Here is a 17,212-nt window from a genome sequence, read left to right on the forward strand (position 1 = left end):
ACCAGATGTACAGGAAGAGGAGGTTAAGAAACAGGCTCAAGGATGGAGCTTTGAATTCGATTCCATAGTTGAATCAGTGAGAACCTGCAGCTACTACTAAAAAGTAAAGAAAATGAAAAATGCACAGTGGATATTAACAGGAGCAGTGACAGGGCTTTTAGAAGCAAAACCTGGGTAGAAATGGATTGAAATTTTAAACGAGGAATTTTTAACAGTGGGAGTTGATAATTCTTGTGTACAGAACATAAAGCATAGATGTGAGAGGGGATAAAAGGTCAAAGTACAGTGGTTTCATGTTCTTCAGATGAGCTGTGAAAGCATATTTACATGCTGACAAGAATGAATAGAGAAGAAATTTGCTGATGGAAGGGAGAGAGGGAATACTAAGACCATAAAATTCTTAATGAGATCGATCCAGACTCTAGAGCAGTGGTTCTCAACCTTCCTAATGCTGCGATCCTCTAATACAGTTCCTCATGCTATGGTAACCCCCGCCCCCAACCATAAAGTTATTTTTGTGGCTACTTCATCACTGTAATTTTGCTACTGTTATGAATCAGGCGATCCCTGTGAAAAGGTCGTTTGACCCCCAAAGGGGTCGCGAGCCACAGGTTGAGAACCGCTGCTGTAGAGAAACGCCGAAAGCCTGCAAGGAGTACGGATAGACGCACAGTACTGTTTCCATCAATTGCCAAGATGCATGAAATGTAGTACACTGACGCTCAACAAGGATTTAAACCAAATTAAATAACTACTGAGGGTTTAAATGGCTCTTTGTAGAGTGTGGTGGCTTCTAAGTGTTAGGATCTAAGCTAAAGTGAAGTTGCTAGAGCACCTGATTAGACAACAGCTTTCATGTAAAGAATTTATACAAAAACACATATAGCACCTACTGGTATATATTTTGTAAGCCATCTGCATTCTTATTTTTACATCGCTTTCTCAGACTAACAAATGTTATGTTCCCATAAGGGCATGAAGAGTAATCATCTTTCCTTTAAAAAAAATTAAATCTTTAGTTGAAAAAAAATGTACACGCAAAGGTTTTATAAATGGCAATGCATTAAACAAATCTAAGTTATCTCTGTAGTATTCCCCTACTGTTGCTTATTTGGATTGTTAATTAACTTTGTGTCACTTAAAATTATTATCTGAGGCAGTCAAGTGAATCGCTTTAAAAATACAGATACTAAGAGTACACAAATTCCACATCATTCTAAATAGGAATAGAAGTATTTTAAAATATTTAAAACAATTTTGGAAAGCAAAACATAAAACTCTTTCAAAAGATGAATTAACAAAGTTTTAACCTTTTTGGCCAAAGCAAAGCTTATGCTTGGCATGTTTATAATCATTTTGAGACCCTGGGGATTGTTCAAATAGCTAACAAATATGAAGGGTCTAAAATTAATAGAAACTTCTTGTAAAAAATAATATATGTAGTTCTGCTTGGAATGATATCTAAAACAAGGGCACAAGGATTATGCCTCAATAAATGTTGATAAAAGAGGTCAGTCAGCAGACTAGTATGGTCTACTTTTATTGCAAAACACCCATTTGAACCAGTTGAAGCATTCTGTTGGTCTGAGATTCTTTCCAGCCGATTACTTCACAATGGCACTGGGATGGTAGAATTTTACAAAGCCAATGACTTCACGGCAAATACCTTTTTTCAACAACGTGAGTAACAACTCTATACATGGACCTTGCCAGAATAGACAGGAATCAAAGTGACTCTATTTTGTGGGAAGAGGATGAAGAAGCTCAATTATCAAAAACAAGGCCAGGGGCCGACTGGGGAACAAATCAATTGTTCATGTGCATGCTCCATGAGTCAAGATACAATCTTAGCACATCCCACCTGCATTTAGATTTCGAAAACAGATGGGACACATTTAACACTGATGACTAAAGACCAGACAAGGGATGACATCAAGAACTTCATCTATGAAGGAAGCAAACGTTCATTAAAAAGTTGAGTAAGGAAAGACCAAAGTGGACATCAAAAGAGACTCTGAAACTTGCATATAAATAGAGAGAAGCTAAAGTGGATGCAGGAAATGAAGCACAAGAGCTGAAAAGAAAATTATAACGGTAAACTTGAAAGCACTATAAAGAAATGTGCAAAGACCTGGAGTTTGAAAGCCAACGATGTAGAACATGCTCAGTATACCTCAAACTGAAAGAATGGAAGAAAAATGTCAAGCCGTCAGGTGAAACACTTAAGGTTTCTAAGGGCAAAATATTGAATTCAGGAAGCAACAAAAAAGATGGAAGGAATATAGTCACTGTACCAAAAAGAAACGGTCAACATGCAACCAATTTGAGGCAGCATATATGATCCAAAACCAAGGCAAGAAGTCCACGCTACACTGAAGGCAGTACCGAAAGCCAAGGCTCCGGGAATAGAAATGAAAAGTGAGATGCTTCAACAAAACGACGAGACACTAGAACTCACTAGTCGAAGCTAGTGGCCACGAAGACCTGGCCACCAACTGGAAGAGGCCCACATCTGTGCTAACCCCAAGTAACGGTGGCCTTACAGAATGTGAAAATTAGTGATTATCATCACTAATATCACATGAAATAAAATCTTGAAGGTAATTCAATAATTGCAGCAGTACAGGGAGCTGCTAGAAATTCAGGCTGGATTCAGAATATGGAGTAAGGGATGTAATTGTTGATGTCTGACGGATCTCTGTTGGAGGAACAGAATACTAAGCTGTGTACCAATATTTTATTGACAGTACAAACACATTTGACTATGGAACCTAATAAACTATGGTTAACATTGCGAATGAGAATTTGAGATCATTTAATGGTGTGTTCATGTGGAGTCCTGTACACAGACCAAGACAGTCATCCAAACAGAACAAGAAGTTTCCGCATGGTTTAAAATCAAGAAAGGTATGCGTCAGGGTTGTACCCTTTACCATGTTGATTCAATCTGGATGTGGAGTAAATAATCTGAGAAGCTGAACTGTATGAAAAACGTGGCATCCTCACAAGACCAACAAACATTATGACTGAACTTGTCCAGGACTTGATTTTACTTGGATCTACCACCAACACCCATGGAAGCAGCAGACAGGAAATCAAAGGACTTCATTTGGTAAATCTGCTGCCAAAAAACCTTCGAAATTGAGGCTTTGAGAACTATGGCGTTCTTGATCCAAGCCATGGTACTTTCAATCACCTCATACTTGTGAAAATTGGACAAAGGAAGCCTAGGGAATTGTTGTACTTGAATTAATGGTCATGGTGAATACTGAGTGACCATGGACAGCCAGAGGAATAAACAAATTTGTCTGAAAGTACAGTAAGAATGGTCCTTAAACAGTGAAGACCTTGTCTCACAAAGTCGGGATATCTCATCAGAAAAGACCCATCCCTGAACAGGTCATCATACTTGGTAGAGGGTCAGCAGGGAGGAGGAATATCCTCAATGAGAGGGGTTGACACAGTGCCTTCAATCATGGACTCAAACATAACCAACACTGTGAGGATGATGCAGGGTCAGCCTCCTTCTCTGTAATTCGGAGTTGCTATGAGTGGAAGGTGACTCAAAGAAACCTAACAAGATGTGATCGATGGAAATAAAGATGGTGCAAATCATTTTTTGAAAAATAAGCACACACAGCATCTGTGAAAAGTGGGTTTAGGGTCAGAAGATAGATTCAACTCCCCTTTGCACCTAATTTGATTTAAAATTGGATATGAAATTAGGCCAATCTCTACCTCTATGAATCTAATCTTCAATTATCAGAGATGGTGGCTGGTTTTAACCAGTGATCAAATCTTAATGTAACTTTAGAGACACGTTTTATTTATATGCCCTGCTTAGAATACTATCACTTAGAAAACCCTATGAAGGGTTATGAAAAATTATTGTCTTGGTATTTTAAAATATTGATTGGGGGGGGGGCGGTCTTTTGAAGGGCGTTTGATACAGGTAGGGTACCAAAAAACCAGTCATCCATTCTATTTCTCATATCAGCCCTACAGGAGAGTCAATCTGCCCCCACGGTTTCCCAAGGCTGTAAGTTGCGCAAGAGCAGAAAGCCTCATCAGAGGTGGTAACATTCATAACCCACTACACTACTAAGGCTCCTTACTTTAGTAGAATAAATTTAACAAATTCTACCTATCTCATTCTCTCCTTTCCCAGAATTTAGCAATATTTATCCCATGATAAATGGAACCACTTAAGTTAAATCAAACATAATCACTACGGGGGGAAATGTGACTTGGTCACATTCAATAGTTTGTTGTTTTTGTTTTAGTTTGCATTAGGAAAAAAACAACAAAACTCTCACTCCCATCAACGCTCAGTGACCCGATAGGACGGGGTCAAACTGCCCCTGTGCGTTAAGACTGCTAAATCTTTAGAGCAGTGGTTCTCAACCTTCCTAATGCCATGACCCTTTAAGACAGTTCCTCACATTGTGGTGACTCCCAACCATAAAATGATTGTCATTGCTACTTCTGAACTGTAAATTTGCTATTATTAATCGTAATGTAAATATCTGATATGCAGGATGTATCTTCATTGTTACAAATTGAACATAATTAAAGCATAGTGATTAATCACAAACAATGTAATTATATATTGTGAAATATTTATTTCTAATTACAAATCAATGAAATTTTGTCTTGAAGTATGGTGTAGCATGGGTACGAGTCTTCACGCTGGGTAGTACATATCTGCATGTGGGCAGACCTACTGGACACGGATAGAGGAGCAGTGTCTCGGTTCCTAAGACCACCAGAAATGTGTTTTCCAATGGTCTTAGGCAACCCCAATGAAAGGGTCATTCGACCCCCTAAGGGGTTGTGCGTGACCCACAGGTTGAGAACCGCTGCTTTAGAGGACTAGAAAGCCTCACCTTTCTCCTGAGGAGCAACTGGTGGTTTCGAACTGCTGACCTTGTAGTTAGCAACCAATGTGTAAACCACGCCACCAGGGCGCCAATGTTTGCATAAGGCAGCAGCATACACGACATACATTTGGTAGTATTTTTGTTATTTTGTAAGTATTTTAAGAGAAAAAATGCGAGTCATTTTTTGGCATCTATTTTTGCAATATAAAAATACAAAATACTATACTTTATAGCTGATTTAATAAAAAGATAATTATAAAAAGGTATTTAATCTTTTTGTACCAACAATTTAATCCTGTATTTTAATCTTAGATCATGAGTTAGTACCCAAATACACAATCCCCTAATAAAAACTTCAACTGAATTTGATTTACCAACAGCAACTGATTTAAAAAACTAAGATGTTTTGCAATGTGTCGTGGAAACAGGCAGTCCAAGAGCTCTCCAATGCTCCATGTCTGCACGAAACAGACACTGGATCCCAGCTCGTCTCCAATTTCATCTTGTAAAACTCAACTCTCATTGCTCTCACTTCAGATGACATGTAGTAGGTAGATATTCAATACTGACTAATGAAATGAAACAATTACTTCTAAGGGCCCAAACTAATTGAAGGCAATTCAAAAACTAACAAAATGCATACTAAGTACAATAATTTTGCCTATTTGAACACTGCATAGTAGGATTATGCATTTTGGCAGTTTCACCATCAGTGTTCCCATGGAAATCTTTAGACCGTGATGAAACTGCTTTCAAACGCCTTCGTTGTTGCTTACAGATGACGTGCCCTCGGGCAGGTTGTCCAGCCTCTGAGGCACAGTAAATGAACCCTGGGGGCGTCCGACTCACTGCAGTCAGCACTGGAACCCACCACAGCCCCTCCCCTGGGGAAAAAATAAGGCTTTCTACTATCACACAGCTTCAAGAGCCCAAAGGGCAGTTCTGTGCGCTTGTAGAAGTGCTGAGTCAGAATCGACTCAACAGCAGTGGGTTTTTCAAGCTTCAGTAAAGGATGATCACTTTCCTCCAAAAACTGCCAGGTAAATTCAATGAGGTAGTTCATGTAGATCACTGAGAGAGGTGAACACAGGAGACATGTAAATGTCCTCTCTCATTCTCCATAAATTTCTAATTCCGGTAAAATATCAAGTCTCTTATCTCAAACCAGTAAGCAGCCTGCCCCCCTTCGAGATAAAACATGTTGTTCTGGAACTCAAATTTAAGATCTGGGAAACAAAAGCACAACAATTTAATTGGTAGTTCTTAAAACTGTTATATCAGTGCAACATTGCTGTAGCACAAGTTACACTACTGTTTTTTAAGATGGAGCACAGAACACTGCTTGCATTAGAAGTTAGGCCCCACTTCACGACTACTTCTTGACTATCTTGTGCTGAACCACTGCCTTCCAGTTCTCATTTTGTTACTACACATTATTTCACTTTTTTCCAATGCCAGCCATATGACAATGGTTTAGCTGCAGTGGGCATGGGCACCCTTAATTTAACATGGACAATATGAAAAAGCTGCTTTAGACAACCAAAACAGCTAATAAATTGGTAGCCATTCAAGTCAGCATTAAGCAAAGAAACGTGAAAAAACTTAAATGTAGATTGTCCTCTCAAAATTGATTTCCCGAGGTTTTATTTTTTGCACTAAACTGTGCACATTAGTATACCATTTTGTCTAAACATCATTAAATTGATTCTGAGACAAAATATCTTGAATTTCACAGTGTAATTTCTTTCCTTGACAGAATCTTTGACATAAAATTAAGCACCTTACAGGTACATGAATGAGTGTAATTATACAAGGGCGAAAAATTTCCATTCTTAGTTTTCTTTTCAGGAACTTTTGGAAGGCTTTCAAAGAAGGGCATGTGTGTTGACAGCCCAGGCTGATCAGACCTATACTGTGTCGTTTCCGTGCCACAAAGTAAAACCATGATGGAGCTATGTTCAAAGGTCTTCACAATGCGCAAGGGTCCCAAAATCTATGAGACAGGAGTAAGAGCTAAGAAAATCAGAATGCTTAACCTGGGGCTGAGGGAACTTGGCTCAGAATTGACAAGGTCTAACAGCTCCCTTCAGCTGGATGGCAGATCTGAGGGGTATAGGGACTTAATCTGCTCTATCTAGAACCACTGCCTTATGTGTGAAAGCAATAGAAGACAGATCTCAGGGCTGGAGCCAAGAGAGCAGGAGCCTATTGAAAACTGATTAGTGACACTTCTGGAACTCATTTATATAAGGTAAGATGAGGATGCTAAACTAGATAATTTCTAAGGTATTTTTCCAAATAAAACAATGTCATGGGAGCAAATACTAAACCAACATTTTACCACAAGAGCACCCTGAGCTCAGGGAAGTCAGTAGTCACATATTGAAGTATCAGAATAGGGTCCTCAGGCTGGAGTTCTGAAAGGACTTTTAAAAAGGCGGGGGAGGAGGAATTGTAGTTTGAAATCATTAGCAGCTGCACAGGAAAAAGACACGGCTTTCGACTCCTATAAAGAGTTACAATCTCAGAAACCCATAGGGCAAATCTATCCTGTCCTATAGGGGTCACTGTTTGAGTCGGAATCAACTCGATGGCAGTGGAAGGTGAGATTAACCAAAAAGTTTAATTCTAGGGGGGAAAAAAATCCTAATTTACTTTTCTAGTTCATCTATCTTCATGATATTTTCATGTTTCTTGAAATGAAACTATTATGCTAACTTACTTAATACTCCCCAGAGAAAAACAGTATAATTTTACTCTGGATTTTCTACACTAACAAAATTCTTCTTCAATCCTTACTATATAACAAGATCCCCCGATTACAGGGTAACTGGGTAGTATAAAGTCCTTGGAAATAATTTTTCATCTCAATTAACTCAGTAGGGGGTGTTTTCAGTCTTTGGGTATCATTTAAAAGAAACAAGCATGAGGGTGATTCAAAATGTTAAGAGGTAAAAATGGAATTAAAAGATTTTCCCACAAACTTTTCTGTAGCCCCCCACATACACAGACAAAATGAAGACTATTAAGGCTATCATGGAATACATACTCAACTTTCTATGTTTAGTGCACTGTTTGCATAGCGCTCATGTTTTAAACATGCTAAATTAAACACGGATCACAGAGGCGTGCTGGAACAGTAGAGGCTAAGCACACAACGGATCCTGGGGCTGTGCATTTGCTTCCAGTGCACTCTAAAGTCGCACAAAACAAAGTCATAGCTTATCCATTTCTCGTCTCTGTGAGAGATTTTTAAGTAAAAACATTTCCCAAACCTTGTCTGAAAATACAAGCAGTATCTTTTACAGTTTACGGCCAGATTTTTTTTTTAAATTACATTGATCACATTTTGAACATTTCCCTACCCACTGGCTCCGTACCTTACCTCTTGAGCAGGGATCCCTTTGAGCACATATCCTGCAAACTCCGACGCACAGTTCAAAGTCCCTTACCATTTTTCATGGCAGTCATCTAATTAATTACCTTAGACACGCTTCCTGATGGGAACAAAACCCCACAAAAATTGAGGGCTCCTATGGATTTATATTTGAAACACGAATCTTCCACATTGGGGACTAATATTAAATCTTTTTAATGGGAAACAAAACACCTAAATAAAAAGAAATTAATTGCATAGGACTTCTCTAAGCAGTGAGTGACAGCTCATATTTTCAATATTGAAAACTGAAAAATGTAATAAGCTATCACAAAGGTCTTATTTTACAATTGCACTGCTCATGTGACATGTTTTAGTTTTGTTTTTTCTTAAACAAAAGACACCAAAAAAGATTGTTTCCTAAACTAAGGAACAATCAAAGCATATTTTTCTGTAATCAATCACCATGAAATAATAAGCATATGTTCTTATACCTTGAACATATAAAAGCTAAGTCACGTTCAACATTCTGTATATTTTTATTTTGAAACTACCAGTTGTGTAAAAGAAGAGTTCATGTGGTAAAATTACTTAAATTATGTAAAATTTATTGCACCATTATTGTTGAAACATTTTTGAAGCTCCTGGTGAATGTTTTGGTCCACAACCCTCCATCACCTCTTTATATTTAGGAAAGACTTACAAATATTTTTGCTTTCAAACAACAGACAGGCTTCCTTGAAAATACTATGCCTGTAAATCTTTTAAACAGCTTCAATTCTAAACACCAAATTCCATCTACAGAACATTTGGGGGTATTTTTCGAACTTAGCAAATAAAGCCAAGTGTGTAGTTTCCTCCTTCCCCACAAAATGCAGTAGCTATTCTAAAGCATGAAGATTTCCTTTAATAATTCTTATTTTTTCACAGGAAAATTTCTTGGGGCAGATAATTATTTCCTATTAATCCATAGGTTGTCATTAATTACATCTTTGTTATATTCCCATCTTCATGTTCATTTAAAATTTTAGAGTCTACTTGTGTAATTCTTCAAATTAAAAAGAAAATCCTCATTTCTACCAGAGCCTGCAGAGAAAAGGTCAACTGGCCTAGTGGCTCCAACTAAATTTAAATTGATAAAAAGATTTGTCTTCACTGAAACCCAATTTCACCCTTTTCCATGTGGCCCTGACAAGATTATAAGCAAGAGACCCCTGAGTCAAGATTTCTCCTTCTACTGCTACTGGTTCAAGCAGCGCATGGAAACATCCAACCTCTTCCTCCTGCTGGCGGATCCAAGCAAGTGGGGGGTTCTCCGAGAAATCATCATTTTTTCTGAGTAGAGTGGTGGTATGCTATTTTTTAAGGGGCTATATTTTGATCAATCTAGCTTTAAGAGATTTGACCAAATTCACAAGCATTTATTATATGAACTTAAGGGCTTTAATGGTTTTTAAAAGTGCCATTCAAAATCAGCCCCTAAAAAATAAAAATCAGGAGACAAAGCTAAACTGAAACCAATCGAAAATGCAAAATCAGACCACATAGATCACCACTTATTATTTCATACATCTAACATTTGGTGACCATTGAAAGAATTATTTTAACAGTTTGAAAAATGTTTTCTTCTCAAAGCCACACAATTACTTAGGAGGGAAGACACATAACATTAATACACACTTAAAATTACTTTTGCAGTTTTCATTTTCTACTCCTGAAACAGAAATACGCCATTTATCAGTAAATGCATTTTTTCATGGAGAAAGTATTTATTAGTTTTCAAATGATCACATGTACAAACATTACACAATTAGTCATTCTAGAAAAAAAGTGTATATTAATATTCATAAACACTGAAAAATATAGGACTGCATATTTTGACATGAAATATCAAAAAATTCTTATAGGAAAATGCATTCAAAATAGAATTGAAATAAACAAATCAGTTCACATTAATATACAAAATGTTTAATTGTTAAATAGCTTTTAAAAGTGGCATGAGATGAATAGAAATGCACTTATATTTCTTTTTCATACTTTAAAGAACAGAGCTAAACTTAATCAAAGCATGAGATTAAGAGATTAAATCATTTTTCATCTTCAAAGCTAAAACAAAAGGCTAATAACCACACAGGCCCATAAATGGTATGTACTATGGCTCAAAGAGTTCGCCCAACTTCATTTCCAAATAAATTTCACTCCGCTCACTGAGTATTTTCTAGTACTACTTTAGATGGATGTCTTTTTATTCATGCTGTTTGAAACGGAACATTTAACAAAATCAAATCAGGAATGAAAACATATAATCGTTTATAGGAATTCACAGCTCTCTAAGGAAATTATAGTTCAAATTGACCTTTTAAGCTAACTTTTAATTATCTGAGTTACAAAGATGGATTCGGAATGAAAGGACAAACTCCCTAAGACAGAGCCCAGAAAAAGTGAAGCCAGTTTATATTTCAGCAAAAATGGCTTCTAAAAACGCTAGGCTTCTTGACACAGTTTAGATCTGCAATAATGAAATTATTAACTTCCATATTAATAACTCTAGACTTTTGAGTCTTAAAATTTATACTCAAGTAAAACAAACTGACAGCATCAAATGAACTAAAAAAAGAAAAAAAATTTTCCTATCGTTTTTTGACTGACCAATTGAGAAATAGTATCATCTGGTTATAGTTAGTTTCTGGATAACTGTCTTACAACACTGAGTCACATCCACGGGCTTACTCTAATACAGTGGTTCTCAACCTTCTTAATGCCACGACCCTTTAATACTGTTCCTCATGGTGTGGTGATCCCCCAACCATAAAATTACTTTCATTGCTACTTCATAACTGAAATTTTTCTACAATGGGGCAACCCCTGTGAAAAGGTTGAGAACCACTGCTCTAATACTAAGCAATTGCCTCTGCCCTATGCAATACAGCTCTGTGACAGCATCATTAAAATGTTAACATGCCTTCAGTGCACAACAATATAAATACCACAGGTATTTACTATTTGAGAAGACAGATCAAGGCTACGTTGCGTTGAAAAGGAATCTCTTCTGCTATATACTGGAATCTTTATTGATCTGACAACTATGAGAAGAATAAGGCTAAAGACCAGAAAAAAGATAAGCTGAGAGAATTTTCTAACATGAAAATTAATTCGGGAATAGTTTAAAAGTCTGCCTTGCATTGATTTATTAGTTCCCTTTGGTGTCAGGCAACAAACACGGGTTTTTTGTTTTGTTTAATTTGCTATATTACTTTAAAAAAAAAGTTGCCTCTTTGATTTAGGTGGAAAGATTCAATCCCACAAGTCTTTTTAGTGAAACATACAGAGAGCTGCTTTTAAAAGAGAGGAGTCTCTCACGCTTCCTCTATTTCAGTCTTCTCAATAGGAAAGCAATATTTGCATGGCCATATAAATTCCAATCTGAAAAGATTATTTCATTATTTGAGCCTCTCCACTTGCAACCAGAGTAATGTTAAAAGTTTATAAATAACAAGATCAGGTGGCTCTCTCATCCTTGTGTCTTCTACACATATTGCATGGATCCATTCACCACTGCCTTCCAAACTGCAGGTGCTGGGCATGTGTGACAGTTATCATCCATGAAGGCTCTGCTAGAAGAACTCCTTTTGCTGAAGAAGTATGATGTTTAGCAGTTGAAAGAAATCTGGGCAATTAGAGAACAAATATACCGGTCTCCCATTTTCAAGATACCTGGAGTCACAGAAGGAATCCACCAAGGAAAAATGAAAACTTGCCAAAGGCACCAAGGTCATGTTCTACCCACTATAGATGATAAGAACTTCCTGAAATCAAATCCTACCCTTGGCATCAAAGAAACTAAGAGGCACCCATTTTACTGCCATGAGAAAAATCTAGGACAAGGTTGTTTTGCCACAAATAGCAAGTTACTAGGGACTGGGACACTATTTTGGGGTATGTTAAGCATAGCTTTCAGGGACAGTATATCCTGAAACTTGTATCAATTCATATTTTTCTTTTTAAAGAATAAAGCCTAGATTTGACAGTAAAACCATAAAGGTACTATCATTGGATCTTTTAGAAGATCTAATTATTAGGAAGTCCTAAGGCAGGGAAATGATCCAAAAGTTCTAACAGGGTAGGATCATACTTGGACATCTAACTGTATAACTTAGGAGAATTCAGATGTCCAGCATGCCCAGAGATGATTACAGAGCTTTTTGTAATTACAATGCGGAAAAAAAAAAAAAAACAACTCTGAAGCCCACTAATGCCATTGAAGACCAAAATGGGCAAATACTCTCTTTTTAAATTTCTGTGGACTTCACGGACATTCACCAAATCACGTGTCCCAGATCATCACTGCTTTAATTATCTGGAGAGAAAATTACAGTTTGGGCCTCTTTTTTGAATGGGCACTAGGTAACATTCTTAGGAAAACAAACAGATTGTAGCACCACTTGGTTCTTATATGAATCCAAGGAGTTTACCAACAGAGTTAAATGGGCAATGGAAGGACACTCCAATCTACAAATAAACCCAAGCAAATAATGGAAAGCACCCACTTGTTTATTATCCTTTCCCACTCTCTCCAGAAGCTGGACATTCTGCCTCCAAGGGTTCAGTGGAGAAAGTGGACCCCTGACGTCAAAAGCTCTCCGTGGTCTTGGCTGTATCTGTGGTTCTAGGATCACTCCTTGCACCTCTGGTAGGAGAGAAGCACTGAAATAGAGAGCTGAATATAGATTTAAGAAAAAAATTCTGATTAAGAAATTACATTCTCTGGTCATTTGAGTCTGTAATGGCTTATCCTCAGGATAAAAAGGAGCTTCTTTAAGTGCCTTCTTAATGTGAGTTTTAGAAGTCTGTCACCTCAGTGACTAATTCCTCAATAACTATTAAGAAGGGACCTGTCTTGGGTCTAAGCCATAACACACTCAGTGACAAACCATTCAACTTCAAGTAGAAGACCGAATCGAAAAATGAAAAATCAGGACTGGAAATATGATCGTAGTTGTCTTAAAGGGACAGGGAAGGGAGCTTGACCTCAATATACCAATGGAGCAGCCCCAGTTAATTCTTCCGTCAAGGAGAAGAAGATGGAGTGGAACACGGAAAGAATCATCAACGGGAGTACTACTAAACCTGGGGGTGTCTAAGACGCTGAATTTGTTTGTTGTTCAACACGACTCTTCAGTAACTTAGAGAATAAACCATAGTCCCATGTTACAGAATAAAAAGCTAAAGCTCAACTGTGTCGAGGCCATGACTGCTTTCACTGAAAGATTTCTTTCTCAAGCACTCAACTTTAAAACAGGAGGGCCGAGTAGCAGACACAGGAATACAGGCTCAAACTCTTTTTGAAAGCTATGATTATTTGGTTGGGGGCCAAGAAGGACCAGATAATAATCATTAATGTCTAGTATGGAGAAATTAAAGCAGTAAGACATACCTAAACAGTAGATGATGATAAAGACACTGGAAAATAGTTTGCTTTATTATAGGAACAAGGGAAACAAGAGAAGGAAGTTCAAAGCACATAGCACCTGATCAAGGAAAAGCTGAAAGTAGAGTAAGATAGGCAGATGTGTACTTAAAGTTAAAGGGACTACGCTATACATCTTAACAGTGTTGCTTTGGAAAAATAGTCAATTACACTTTGTAACTGATACACACACACACACATTAAATTATAGATCTGACTCTAAATATAATGGTGCTTGCTGTATAACTTTATTCTATGAACTATACAATCACACTATCCTATTTCAGGGACACATTATATTTTGGAATTTAAAAAAATTTAGACACCACCAAGTCATTTCCCGTTCCCATCAACTGATTATCACAAGGTTCCTTACCTGTGAGTGGAGCAAGGGTTGTGATCTCTTGTTCTCTATCACCCACCCAACCAACCAAGCAACCAACCAACCAAGGTTACAGTGTCAGCACTCAGAAGGTAACAGCCAACCAAAGTGCATGTTTTAATCCTTCACTTCCTCCTGGCTCTGCTGGCCAGTCTGGAAACATACCCAAAGCTGAAAAGGAATGGTTATTCCATCACCTAACGATATTTAGACGAGGTTTTTCACAAGCCAAAGATGAAAAGAACAAGCCAAGCCTTCTGCTTAGGAACAGACCCAATTCTGTACATATGAGAAAATGAAAATAATTTAGCCTAAGGAAAGAAATTATGTGAATTTAACCACTAAATCTGCAATTCCAATTTTTTTTTTTTTTTAAAGGAAGAAAACTGATAGAGTAAGTTGAGAGAGGAAATTTGCCACCACAGGTATCAAATAAAAAGTAAAAGCACTTTTTTTACTAAAAGTACTTTCTAAGCCTAGGTTGCAGTTATTTTTTCACCTTACATTTCCAATCAACTTTAAGCCTTTTTGTTTTGAAGAGAGTATACTTAGTTTTAATAAGTATTTTAACAGACACTATAATATGGAGGTACATGAGAGATTATTAAAAGGAGCATAAATTAGAAAAAGATATGAATAAAAAACATCTTAAGGAATGCAATCTAATTTGGTACTTTCCAGATTTTTTTTTAAAAAAATAAATGAACAGTATTCTACTGCTGGGGTTCATAAGAGGTAGCTCTTTAGAAGATGAAAAAGGCTTAAAATTAGTACAGCTGTGTGGTCTTATGTATGACTTCACTGCACCTTACTCGGTAGACACATGTACAGAGATGCTTTAAGAACTGCTTCTTTAAAACAATCCTCTAGTCTTTTTTACATAATTTCTTTGACAAGTTATCCTTTCTCATTTAATAATACTCAATATAAACCATAGGTTCACATAAAATTTGCAAATTAATGCAGTCTAAATTAAACTTTAAGCAGTTAAACATATCCAGAAATGATAAATAGATTTTTCCAAATGTTCCACTTTCCTTTCTTCATGACTACTAATTAGTAGCAGCGATACAGCTGTGTAAAAATACAGACACCAGGGAAAGGCCCCCGCCTTTTTCTAAAACGGGAGATATAAATGATCTTTTTTTTTTTTTAAGTTTAAAGAATTGCTTCATTTGGAAAATAAACAATTCCTAAGAGATTATATCTTCCTCAAATCAATCATGGGTTTTGTGTACACACCTTACTTCTTCACTAGAAACCTGGCAGGAAGGAGCTCCAAACCTTTGATTTAGTTACCATACCACACAGAATATAAAGTGAAAAATACAACAAATTTAAGTTTAAAAAGTCAAATATTCCTAGGTCCACCTACGGGGCAAGCTAAACACAAGAGCTGACTTTTCAAACTTCTCCGTTAGCTCACTCTCAGACCAGGATTTCATTTTGCCTTAAGTACTAGACTTATCCAAAAAAAAAAAAAAGAACAGGCATTATTTTAAGTCACAGAGGACAGGTGGAATGTGTAATGCTTTGGGAGTTAATAATTTATACCGACTCTATAGATTTGGTAGTGTATCACAAATATGGAAAACTGTATAAAGGCACTTTTCAAAATGAGTTAATTATTAAAAACACGCACCAGCATACTGTCAGAATTTAATTGGCAGAGGCTTTAAAAAAAATGGTACAGTAAGACCTTACTAGCTTTAATAGAATTCTTCTTTGTGATCCTTCTAAGGACATTTCAACCACTGAAAAGACATTCCGAACCAAAGCTAACAAAATCAGCAACACTGAGATGTCACATGGTCAAAAAACCTATTAAATCTACCAGCTGAGTCAATAAAATCATTTTAATATTTTCCAAAAACACTTAAAAATTTTAAGATTCGTACTAACAATTCAGTTATATTTAAGTTAGAAATCATAAATCCATCACCCATAAATATCTATACAAAATAAGACTCTAAAAAAGAAATAGTTACATTTTCTTAATTCCTTTGTATTAATTCCTTCAGAATTGTTATCTACTATGACAAGATAGAAACTATATATCAGTCAACAACAACAAAAATGTTAAAGAATTAAGTTAACAGGTTCCGATCAAGTAATTATCATCAGCAAAAGCTCTGGACAGAAGTATGATGAGAAAGGAACGATTCAGTCTTCGAGTACCTCCCCATAAGACACCTGTTAATTACCAAAGGAAAATGACTACATTCACAGTGGAATAATGTGGCAGCCACCTTCTTAACCGATGCTCAAGACGAACATCACCAGTAATGGGAAAAACTAATGCTACTTATTTACCTACAGATACATAATGCACTGAGAAGGATGCAACATCACTTCTAATACCCTGGCCAAAAATGGATCAATACAATCTGATCATGAGAAAAATCAGAAAACCACAAATTGAAAGACCTTCAACAAAACAGATAACACTCCAAAATTACCAAAGTCAAGAAAGGTAAGGAAAAAATGAAGAACCAGCCCAGAGTGAACAAGACTAAGAAGACAACTACATGCAATAAAATATAGGATCCCAACTGCTCCTGTAAAGAGTGACATTCTCGGAAACCTAAAAGGCAGCTCCACTTGGTCCTATCGGGGTCACTAAAGCACAATGATAATAACAGCAGGGCCTGGGCCAGAAAAAGGAAATATCGGTCAAAATTTAAATAAAGTTTATACATTAGTCAAAAGCATTCTATTAATATTAATTCCCTGATTTCAATATCTACACTATTAATTCATGTAATTATGAACATTAGGGGAAGATTATGGGAATGCTTTTTATTAAGCCTGAAATTATTTGAAAATAAAAAGTTAAAACTAAGAGGTTCTGAATATGCAATCATATTCGACATACCTATCACATGTCCACTGAGAAGCTAAGTTATATAAATCCATTTATTTTATTCAGTTGAAAGCTTGGTCCAATATTTCTTTAAAAACTAACCCCCAGGGAAATGACAACACTATGTCATATTCTGTAGAAATAATACAAAAGTAATCAGATGGCTTCTTTCTTTAATAAACAGTACTCTATTTTAAAAGCCTGTGATTCAACAGCCTGGAGGAGAAAACAATGGGACCGATGG

At 36.6% G+C, this 17,212-nt stretch overlaps 1 protein-coding gene across 3 annotated transcripts in view; it reads right to left on the bottom strand.

Moving 5' to 3' along the window:
- The window catches only part of TSC22D1 (TSC22 domain family member 1), a 135,644-nt gene that overhangs the window by 89,924 nt on the left and 28,508 nt on the right, over positions 1 to 17,212 (bottom strand). Inside the window, exons 2-3 of one of the 3 annotated variants that reach the window (XM_045287069.1) lie at positions 12,804 to 12,960; positions 11,089 to 11,970 (exon numbers count right to left, since the gene is read on the bottom strand). The exons of 1 other annotated variant lie outside the window; for it this stretch is intronic. In XM_045287069.1, coding sequence (XP_045143004.1) covers positions 11,962 to 11,970; positions 12,804 to 12,960 — 166 coding nt within the window. In that variant the 3' untranslated portion in view covers positions 11,089 to 11,961. Of the gene's footprint in view, positions 1 to 11,088; positions 11,971 to 12,803; positions 12,974 to 17,212 lie in introns of those variants that run through there. One more of the 3 variants, XM_045287070.1, reaches the window with a different exon arrangement.

Source organism: Echinops telfairi, unplaced genomic scaffold (genome assembly GCF_000313985.2).
Source record: "Echinops telfairi isolate 266 unplaced genomic scaffold, ASM31398v2 ScPeMD7_11;HRSCAF=52, whole genome shotgun sequence".
Classification (NCBI taxonomy): Eukaryota; Metazoa; Chordata; class Mammalia; order Afrosoricida; family Tenrecidae; genus Echinops; species Echinops telfairi.